General features: G+C 40.1%; 1 protein-coding gene across 1 annotated transcript in view; it reads right to left on the bottom strand.

The window, feature by feature from the left end:
- Positions 1–12,027, bottom strand: part of eys (eyes shut homolog) — a gene marked incomplete at its 5' end in the record, with an annotated part of 173,350 nt that overhangs the window by 44,283 nt on the left and 117,040 nt on the right. The window contains one exon of the mRNA XM_080481589.1: positions 3,173–3,323. Coding sequence (XP_080337715.1) covers positions 3,173–3,323 — 151 coding nt within the window. The remainder of the gene's footprint in view (positions 1–3,172; positions 3,324–12,027) is intronic.

Here is a 12,027-nt window from a genome sequence, read left to right as displayed (position 1 = left end):
ATCAGCATGAACATCAAAACCCATGAAGTGTGAAACACAAAATCACCTGTCATAAAAAGGATTTTACCAGAAAGTCAGAGCCATACCTGAGACTACTACTCCCCTTCCTTTGACTGGGGAGAAAAAACGCACCCGGAAAAATGGCATAAATTTGAATAATCATATCTGCCAGGGACTCCGAGTTCACCTGTGACAAGAGAAGAAATGTGATGCTGCAGAATGCAATGTGTCATCCTCATTGATCTTTGACAGACTGTGAATGGAAATTCCTCCAACAGTGAATGCCGTGCACTACGGGATTCAACCAATAATGTACGCAGCATCGCAAATGACCAGGGGAGCACTTGTGAGGCTGCCGCTCTCAGATTTAATAGTAACAGTATTGCCCCAAACATCCCCAAAGGAAAACTTCCCAGCATCAAAAACCAAGTCAACAACAAACGCGTCCTCCCCGAATGAAAAGTGACATAGCTTTCTGCCTGCATACACCCCTTTGTGAATTTATATGGCCGCACAGGGCATTTCAAGTAGTGGCCTTTTGTCTTGCCAACTTTTCCCTGCACCGGATTGTGACAGCACATTCCCGATATAAGTGGAAAAACAAAAACAAAACTCAAAAAAAGAAAATAAAAGGATCCCACACAATTACACATGTCTAGGAGGGAAATATAACGCAAAGTTGCTGTATTATGGTAATGTTTCGCCTGCTTCCCATCTGCTATCAATCTGCTTGTCTGTCACACAATGTTGCAGAGAGAACACAATGCACCGTAACACCATTACATTCTGAAAATCTGCATAACTATTGATAGTGTGCCTGAATAAATGTATCATGCATTCTTGAAACCAGCCTCACCGTTTCTTCACTGTGTGCAGCTATAAATAAATTATGAAGTGAAACTAAATTAAATGCAAACTCCTTTCTCCCTATTTTACACAAAAGGACTGTATTGTATGTGTCATGTATATAAAGGGCTGTTTGGACAGTTCTGATCGTTTTGGTCCAATCTTGCTCAACAAAGAGGGAAAACGTCATTCACCCAGCTATGTTTACTCTCGGAACCGGCTGCTAAACTCTTGATTAAATATTCACACCGTCTTTTATCCCTTTGTTGAGAATGATTAGCAAGATGGAGGACAGTAAGTCTGCTGAACAGCGTTCCACTCGAGCTCAGAGAAATTTAAATAGGACTAGGTCATGAAAGTCAAATGCTCCTTCACTTTATTTAGTGTTGTTGTTGTTGTAGCCTAATTTCAATATGTTAATGGTTTTTAAAAACTGCTGATTTAATGCCATTTAACTGAAGTCCTTTGAACTAACCACGTCATTTTCAAAACAAAAATGAGTGAAATCCCAGTACAGATACACAAGTATAAAAATTTAAAGCTGCAGTAGCCCAGTCACAGATATTACACAAGAAAGCAAAGTAATTTGAATGGAATGGTATGAAAAGAGAGGAACGTTCTTTTAGAGGTGCTATGTCTCTGACCTCTATGGTGTTCAAGATGACAGTAAGATTCCTAACATAAAAACAAGAGTGTGTGTGTGGTAGGGAAGGAGAAACACAGGAAGAAAAAAAGGCAGGAGATGAATGTGTGTTGCAGGGACATCAGGCAATTTAGAATTTTGCTGTTTGGTCACTGGAGCACAGATTATTCACAGTTAAATACCACCGCTACCATCCTGCACTGGGCAGATGCTGACAACTGCAAGTTGAGGCTGCTGCATTCAGTGTTTGCCGACCATCATCTAAGGAAAGTAGATATCCTGTGCTCAAACATCATTCGGTTATGTCATGTTCCCATTTGCATATGAATAAAATTGCTGAACCGATCAAGAATAAATAGAGGCGAAGCTCAGCGGCAGCCCCCTCTCTCATTTCTCTCACTGGCTCCCTCTGGCCCTTAGTGATGAGCTGTAAGCCTGTGTGTGCACTATGGAGACAGATCAGCTTTGCATGAGGAAGCATTGTTGATGGGACCCATTTGGAAAAGACAAGCAAGTAGTGGACGCGCACGTGCAGCAAGTTCAACATTTGGTAAACAAGTATTTTTGCACTTACAGGTAAACAGTTTCACTATGATAATCTGAAAGAGCAGTTAAATTCATCACTTTTGCCTTGTAGGAAATAGTTTAACCTGAAAAGGCGTCCCAAACGGCATGATTTTATGTCAAGCGTGGTAAAATTGCAGCAGTAATTTCTTAGGATGACACAATGGGCCTCATGAAAGAAGCGCTCGTACAAACTGAATCGTTCTCGAATGGTTGGTGCGAGCGATCCAAGAGAAATTGGCACATTTTCAACTTTCAAGCAAATTTCTCTTAGGCATGAACACATTTTACAGACGCTCCAAACCTGAGGTAGGAGTCTCCTTTTTCACCACATGATTGTAATTTCTATTATTTTGCGGCAACTCTCAGTTTTAAAATTCAATATTTATTACTTATTGCGTTTTCGTTTCATAAAGCCCGATATTGTTCATCCATTCATACTCTATACAACTTTATCCAGTAGCCCAAAATCAGTCTTAAAGCAAATTTACCACTGATGCGTCACCTCATGCTATCCACCATTTCCCTATCTCACTTAAGAGCCTCAGATTCAGATACAGACAGACAAGTCTCCATTCGCATCGACAAATAGTTTTGCTACTATAATGTCCCCATAATGCTGCATTTAGATCACTATTTCCCCCACTGCTTGGATTTTGCGGGTCCCTCGATCGTACTGCTGACGCCGCTAAAAATGTTCCTTTTTTCTTCTTTAATCCCTCTGAACTGGTAGTTCTTATTCTTCATCTCTGATGCCTTTTCTGTGGATGGACCCTTTCTGACAAGTGCGACAGCTCACGTAGGCCTATATGAGGCCTATATGGAATAATTATGGCAGCGATTATGCAGATTTGCATGATGTTTACGAGGATTATTTACACAACTATTTGAAGTTTTGGCGCGTTTGTTCAATCTGATCTGCCACGGCATTCTCATGCGCAATGAGGAAACAAAAAAAAATGAAAAATTTTAAGCTGTGGCCCAATATATTCCGCCTGAAAAAAGGTATGTTTTTGTTCATTTAAAAAACAACAAGTAATAAGCGTGAAAAATGTTACTAGGGCAGTTGAAATGCTTTCAAGTTAAATACAAGGGAAATTAAAGGGAAAGAAGTCATACCGGATACTGATTGGTGCCCATCTGTCATTATTGATGTTCTGAGCAGCAGCTGCATTCAAGACGCGACTGCCACCACAACCAAGCTGAGCAACAGGACATCCATCCTGAAGGAACACGTGAAGAAACTGATATCCAAAGTTTTGCTCCTGAGCTGAAAAGGAAAGAAAGTGTGTTTAGTAAAGAATATTTTTTTCTGTACTTTCAAATGTATGAAAACATTGTACTGTATAAGCACAATATTCATAAAATGAGTTGGACTGAGATGCTGAAGCCAGAAATTGGTAGTAATATGCAAATCAATACCAAAATATCAATACTTCCAGTACCACACAGCTCTGTTTTTGGATCAATTCTCAAGTTAAAATATTGATGTTTATATTGCAATTACTATTTTTAGATGACCATGTGTATGTTCTTGATTGACATCTGTGCATGAGTATTTAAACAACAGTGTTCAATCAGATTAATACGGAAACTTCAGATGTAGTTTTATTCAAACCGATCAGAGCATAAATATGCTTGAGAAGGCAAATGGTTAAATATCAACATTAAATATTAATACTGTCGGTTAACTAAAAATAAAAATCAGCACTGCCATGAGGGGGTACTAAGTTTGAATTGTGAAACATCATAAAATAACTCAAATAAAATATTTCTCACGTTATGATTTTCATTAAAGCCTGCAATGGTAGATAAGTTGGTTTTGTCTGTAGTTTTCATATTCATCGAGAACATTGATTCACGCTGTTGATTTAAACAAATCTAGTTCTCTGGCACATTCATTTCAGGTAGAATAACACAGTCCTGGGAACGATATTGTAGATTAAGAATAATAATAAATAAATAATAAAGAAAACTGTTTGGATTGGGTGTGGGTATCATTTGAAAGAAAATACCTTCATTTGGGATTTTGTGTAGTTTGATCCAGCTTGGCAAAATGATCTACATCTAACCCATCTTATTTCTATGAGTGGTGGTTTGCCATAGTCCAATGCCTTGGAGCTGATGGGGGTCAAGGACTCTGCTCAGGGCCCCACAGTGGTGACCTGTCAGCTGTGGGATTCAAACCTGCAAACTTCAGATCCCAAGCCCACTTTTTTTTTTTTTAAACACATAAATATGGGTTGTCATCCCACTTTTGGCTTTTTTTTATTTATTTTTTTACAAAGTACTGGTATTGCATCTGCTTTGTGTTTACTTTGTATCGGAGCAGAAAGGAGGTCGGTGAAATGACATGGTTTCCTGGAATAAAAATGACAAACTGAATGAATTTGCATGGGTGGTGTGTGACTACTTTAGTTTGCAGGGTAATAGAGACATATGCATGACACTCTATGGTTGCTTCTAAGTTACAGCAGCATATGGCTAACTTTTCATTACGATCTATAAACCTCAGTCCATCTGTCCTGCTCAAGAGCAAACAGAAATGCTTTAACATATCAATGTAGGCAAGTAGGACTCCGAGAGTAATAATCACAAGGTCATACTAGTTATGATGAATACTCGGGTCATAAAAAACCCGATGGAGGATTTGTGTTTGCCAACAAACGCTGTTTTCCAGCCAGTGGGTATTCCTTCTTCAGACTCGCAATGAATGCCGTAATAAACACCCGGAAACAAACAGTGTGACTTTTGCTCCTTCTAAGGATAACTCTCAAAACAAAACTGACTCAGACTTGATAAACTCTTAAATATCAGGGACTAAAAGGGTAAGTTTTTTGTCTGCATGCAAAGTTAAAAGTCACAAGATAACAGGGAGAAGAAAAAAAACAATCACCAAACAGAAGTCTAACCCAAAGGGCAAAAAGAGCGTTTCTGAAAAGTTCTGGAGAATAATAATCAATTCTCAGTGAAGGACACAGATTTTTTTTTTTTCCCATTGGGTACTCTCACCTGTGGAAGGAAATGGCTGTGTTGAAGAGAAATGCAAGGAGGGCAGATAAAGGATAAGTCCTTGCTGCTTGCTGTAGCAGAGCCTGTTTCAGTAGAACCTGTTAAAAAGTAAATACAGGGTTCCTTTCCCTTCATACCTACTGTTGAAACCGCTCCGGACAACAAAGCACAATTTTGTCCACAAAGTCACACAGACCTTGGAACACTAATCTTATCCGTATTCTAAGAGAATCTAGTTCTGACCATCTGGTAATCGAACAAAAAGCACTATTCAGCTGTGAGGAATGACTCACTACAAAGTGCATGAAGTCTGGGCCTGTGGGACTCCCTGGCAGCTATGTCAGTAAAGGAAGAGGTTTTTTTTTTTGTTATAGGCAATATGCCATATCATGGAAGAGTTTTTGGCTTCAACAGATAAAGATCCACTCATGTGCACCTTTTCCAGGAGGTTCCTTACATCCCACAAGTCCAATGCAAGGTAGCGAGAGTCAATCCTCTGCAAAGTGGTATCTTTCCTCATGGATAACTGTAGTAGAGCTCGCTCCGGATACCACAAGACTGGACATCAAGTGCTGCTTTGACATTTCAGGTTCTCACTGAACCACTGTTTTAGCAGGACAAACTCATGACAAGAGCAACGAAAGCAAATCCCTGCATTTTATTCGTACCTTGACCTTTCTACCGCTGAGAAGAGCCTCTGGGAAACGGCTTCGTCACATGGAAGTCTGTGTGGTGGATCAAGGTTCTCCCTAACCTCGTGGTCTTGATCACTAAATAACAACATGCCCTCAGCCCGGTGTGGGCTGGAAACGCTCCCTGAAGTCACAGTTGTGAGACAGCATGCAATCATATTACCCCACTCCATTATATTTGATCAAAACGGGAGTTTCTGTGTCTGTAGCTGGTGAGACAGTGCTGTGGGGGAGCGACAGACAGCAGCCACATTAATCCTCCCACACAGGCTACAGGGGTCTTTGGGAGGGAGGTGGGGGGAGAGTGCACACCACTCCCACACTGATGTCAGAGAAGACATGGGGAAAAGGAAGGCAACATAAAAAATGTCAGCCTTTGAGGGAGCCAGAGATCCAGAAGGAGTCTGCCACTCTTGACTCATTGCGAAGGAAGACATGGCTGGGGGGCAGAGGGCAACACAGCAGCACAGCCCTGTTAGGGAGACTCAAAATGTTTCAGTGCCTTCAACAAGGGAAACAGGGCACATTTCAGCAAGTGACAGGGGACCTCAAATCCAGAGGGACCCACTGAGTGGGCACAACCCAAGCAGAAATGACCTCTTTCATTTCACAATGACAATGGTAATTGTGGGTAGACTCTCAGAAACTGGACTCATGTGTCTTGTATGGGACGAGGACAGAAGTGTGTGGGCTGAAGAGACAGTCTTATGTCTTCACAATAAGTGTGTGTCATCTCTATTGAAGTAATGGCATGGGTGGAGGATTTAGACACCAGAGGAAAATGGTGCAAAAGCTGAGCTTGTTGTTTCAAGGCTGCAGAGCAACTGATATGAACGCTCAGAACAATTCCTCCAGGATATGAGGGGCATCAAGAAAATCCCCATCTCTTTGTCAGAGGGAGACTATGCTGAGCTTAATATGCAGCACTCTGATAATGCATTTTCTAAGCTGACTTGGAGGTCTTTGTCGTCATAAGACTCAACAGGGATGCACTTAACAGTGCCACATTACAGACCACTGCGAAAGAACGGACCACTGGAGAAATATCCTGCTCGTATAATCCATTGTGGTTTTATCTGTGTTCTGTGGAAGTGCAGGACTCCAACAGTCTGAAAAACAGCCGCAGTAGGTTCAAAATGCTCCCCCCCCCCCCCCCCCCCCCAACAAAAATAAATAAATAAATAAAAATAAAAATCAATCAATCAATTTGCCAGCAGCATTTTTTTTACTTCAAATCATTTTTTATTTATTTTATTCTTTATTGAAGAATATGTTAGATTCCCTGATGAGAATTTTTGAAGATCAAATGACAGAAAAAAGATGAACTAAGAACGGTTGTGTGATTAATACTAAAATAAAACATGTCTTGAACATGTTTCACAGCATGAGAGTTTCCCCCCATGATACATCCGTGTTTTACCACCACGTTTCTGCAGCAGCTGTGTGCTCCGAAAAAGTAAAGCGAAGAACTGAAGAGAACTGTGAGAGGGCAGTCTGTTGACATATGTGACGTCCATTATGTTCTTTACCGTTTTTTACTCTGTTCACAAAAATAACTATTCTTGAACCTCGACTTTCTTGTTCAATATGGTGTCTAGTATACTATATATTCTAATTCAATAACATATTATACATAATTATAGTGATTGAAGATATAAAAATGATCATGAAACATATTCTGGGAATAAACAACTTTCATCATAATTTATCCCGATAGCACCAAGGAGCCTACGTTTCCTTTTATTCCTGCAACAAATAAACAAACATGGATTGGACTGTTGGTGTTCAACATTAATACACAGATTCATTAGAAATAATAATGATCTTAAGGCTTCTTGCCACAAACATATGAAAACACCAGAAAAATATCATATATGTTCTATTACAGAGTAGAGGTAGACTCCAGCATATATTCAAAATGCAGGTCTGTTTTAACAAATCCAATAGTAATAAACCGATGAGCTGCACAGCTTTACATGGACCTAAAAGCAGCATTGTATACTTGCTACCATTACTGAGAGACCAACTGTATGTAGCAATCAAATCTTTACCTATATCATAAATGCTTGGGCAGCTAAAGGTTTCAATGCTTCTCCATGTTTAACAATGTTCAACTGATGATTTCCTTTAACAATATGTGCACTCATGACAAGTATATTTTGACTCATTGACCAGTAATTGGTCATTTTTAAGCAATTTTTAGTTGGTAAACGCTTCCAGGTGCCAGTTTTTTGTAGACAAACGTAAAGTGAGACGGCGTAGGGGTTATGACTCTCACCTCGTAGAAAGAAATTGCTTGGCTCGAGTCCGGGTTGGTCTTATGAGCTGTTCTGTGTGGATTTTCCATGTTTTCCCTTGTGTGTAGATTTTATCTGGGTACTCTGGCTTTCTTCCCACCGTCCAAAAACCTTTATTTGCGGCTAATTGGGGACTTTAAATTGCCTATAGGTGCGACCGTGAGTGTGTTTGAACTGTGGGGGACTGGTGAGCTCTATAGGGTGTGATCGGTTTGACCAATCAGCAAATGTAAATTGAAAGAAGCTTTTTACGTGTACAGATGAATATGTGTGTAATAACTGCTCGTCTGGCAAAGAAATGGAAATAAGCCATCAGACTTGATTATATATATTGTAAAACTAGTACGACGGCCAGGGTATCTTCTTAGCAGTGCAAACATTTCTGCTCTTCCACCTCAGAGGGGAGCTTAAACTGAAACTTGAAACTCGAGGTAGCAAACAAGCGAAGATGCAACATTCAAGACTCTCATCTGATTACTTTGAGCAAAGAAATGTGATTCTGAAGCGAGACGCACATCTGACTCCTGAGTTGTTTGTGATGCTCGTAGGAATAAAGAGGCAGCAAATTAAGTCACCTTGAAGAGTGGAGGAAGATTAAGATGTGCAAGTCAGGGTTTTTTTTTTTTTTTTTTTTACAGCTCTGAGCCATGATGACACACAAACGGCACTGTAATCATTGCCATCATGGCAAAAAAGCGTATCTACATTTAGTGAATAAGACTTTACCCATATTAATGTATAAGTAGTAACAGCAAAATATGGTCTAATTTAAGTGTACCATTAAAAACTATATATAATCTGCTAAAATAGTAGTTAGAAAGACCAAAGTGGCCAGAATGTTAAGTAGTTGAAGCATGTTAAATTACAGGTAAAAACATAATTAGATTTCTGTCATAATATCAACATTATTTCTGAAATACCGATCCAGTGGAGACTATGGAGTTAATGAATGCAGCAACCAAGATTACAAAAACCGCACAGATGAAACTTCTTATAAGACAATAAGGCCTTTGTGTCGTCTCAGAGCAGTTATTTCCGTTAGCGTCATCACTCATTTGTTGACAATTCTTCACTACAGACGTCAAAATGTTGCGCCATCTTTTATTTTTCAATCCTCCCTGTGTGAGGATATTGTTCACCGCTGTCCCCGTGGCCCTGTTACTCTGCGCCGAGCCTAACAGAGCGTTCGTCCTTTTGTCAGTGCCTGTCACCTGCTCGTTCTTGCTCTCTCTCCTGCCCTTTCCTTCTCTTTGGCTCTCTCTCTCTCTTCCTCTGTCTCGCCCCACCTCCTCGTATTTCTCTTCTCGAGCTGACAACTGAAGTCCAGGGGGAGACTCGTGGGTTTGCTTGGGGGAGAGGTGTAAAAAAAGGGGAGCAGAGAATAAGGAGCAGCTCTGGTGAGGAGATTCTCTGCATCTCAATGCACGTCTTTTGGTTTTCCTCTGATTAACTTTGTCTGTTTGATCTCTGGAGTTTTCTTTTCAGCTCCTATCCTCTGATGTGAAGACGATGGGGCACTATAAGCCAGGAAGCATTAAGAGATAAAAAGGCAGTGTGCCTGCTATATATGCTTTCTGAAAATTCATCTCTCTCGATGACAAGACACACAGGCTGCCTCCTCCATTCCTCCTTTTGTAAATATGATCGAGAATGGAGAACCGGCTGCTTTAATTGGTCCCGCTAACTTCAAATTATGGCCGTGGTTTCTAATTTGCACTTGTGTTTCCAGCTGATCTGGAGTGAGCTGCAAGTTTGGTGCGAGGTGAAAACAGCATCAAGTTGACGCAGCAGTCCATTTTTCAAACTGATCTGCAGTGTAAATCTTAAAGGCTTAGACATGCTGGCTTAAGATCGACGCAGCCAGACAACTGGCGGAATATATGAGGCACCTTATGACAGCGTGAAGATGAAACAATTTTGCCGGCTTGACGTCAAGCGTCGGGTCACATCTGACAACTGGAAAGGTGATTCAAGGTGATCTCCCTGCAGCTCGTTCGATCAGACGGCTTGTATTTCTCTACATTCAAAACATTATCTGTTCAGGTCAATCACAATAGGATCAAGGTCATTCAGGTGTCGGAGAGGCTCCACAAATGAGTGTGATCTGCACCTGCAATGTAACAAAACAAATCTACTTGAAACGAATTTCAACCGAGTTGAATTGGAAGGGTCTCTGCGCTCCCATTTCAGTCACAAAGGCTAAGGCAGCAACACACCATTGATCAGACCCTCCCAAAAAAAAAATGGAAGCTGATAGTGATTGTGAGGAAGAGGTTTCAGAGCAAGAAGACAGTGTGAAGATTACAAGAGCAGGTAAGAATGGAGACGTTTCGATTAAAAATAATACGAAATCCTTGGTCTTCAATATGGCAAAGGAAAATGTTATTTGAATGACATCAGAAAACTTAACAGAAACTGGCCATCCCCAACATCTTACATTTTGTCTGCATTTCAGCTCTTCCTGCCTTGCGACAAAGAAAAACAATGCCATTGGAATGACTAACAGAGGGGATTCAATGGTTTGGATTAGAGACAACAAATGTAATTGTTGACATGCAAAATAAAGACTGTAAAACTGAGACAACCTGCTGCAAATGTGGGAAACCTGCAAGTTCAACACGCACAAAGTTTTCTACTACTGTTTTGATTCCAAGTAATCTTTTGAAAAAAGCAGTTTTGATGTTTTGTGAGGTAACTCTGCAGTGTTTATGCATACTGCACTTTCAAATTGTTCACATCATCGCAACTTCAAAATATGTATTTAAAAATGAAAATGATGAGTATGAGTCATTCAATATGAATTAATCAACTATTTCTGCATGTCAGACAGGCTATTGATATAGTGTAAATTGGTCTGTAGGTCGTAATTTGGCATCCTAACTTACGATGAAGTTTTTTTGATTGTCAGCATTAAAATTGACCTGGACAATAGTGTGCAGCCACCAATGAACAATATGTATGCTTAAGGACAAAACAAACTAAGTATATGGAAGCAATTTGACCTCAATCTGTTGTCAGAGCCTCTGACTTCGATTTGATGGCAAAAATATAGCCAAAGTGGAGCATAGATAAACACAATTGTTCAAACACAAACCTTGTGCATAAGCTGTGTAGGCATGCTCTGCAATCAAATTGTTCATCTCATATTTTCAAATAGTTCTTACTAACACTTCTTAAATATTTCCATATCTACGTTGTTGAATCCAGGATATAAAATACATAAAAAAACAAAACAAACAAAAGAAAAACACCATAGCCATATTCGCTGATGACACCATCTGATAGAAATGAAACCTGATCGCAAAGAACAATGAAATAGTCTCAGAGGGTATTCAGGAGTGTTTATACGACAACACAGCAAAGACCAAAGAATTGATGAGACGTCATAGAACTGAAGCACACCAAGCACGCACTGAGCATACACACTGAGAAAGTAGACAGCTTCAAATCCATTCAGCTGACCTCACCTCAACTCCAAACATTTCCGTTTATTTAAAGAAGGACCAGCAGAGACTGAACTTCCTCAGGAAGCTAAAACCAGCTCTTTTTCTTCCACCCCCGGTGATTAGTTTCTCCTGGCCACAGAGAGCGTCCTGAACTACTGATGTACAGTGGACACAGAGAGGACCTGCAGCGGGTGGTGAGGATGGCAGAGCACCTCATAAAAAAAACAGTGAACTCCCCCAGAGACATCTACACTGACTTACTACCAAAGGATGCCTGCAGTATATTAAATGACTCTTAAAAACCTTTATAAATAGACTAAGACAGATCTGACTGTCAAGAAGCCACACAAGGCTTAATGCACAATATCGTCCAATCCCCTACATATGACAAAAAAATGCACTAAATATGTATCTTTAAATACTTAAAAAAATATTTTTTTTTTTACTTCAATCTAACCTGACGTTATTTTTCTAGTCCAAATAAACCTAGGGTTGTTTTCGGTTTGAATTTTGATGCTCTATCAAAC

The sequence above is a fragment of the Lipophrys pholis genome, assembly GCF_963383615.2.
Source record: "Lipophrys pholis genome assembly, chromosome: 15".
Classification (NCBI taxonomy): Eukaryota; Metazoa; Chordata; class Actinopteri; order Blenniiformes; family Blenniidae; genus Lipophrys; species Lipophrys pholis.
The sequence above is the reverse complement of the archived record's forward strand: the minus strand, read 5'-3'. Positions and strand labels throughout refer to the sequence as shown.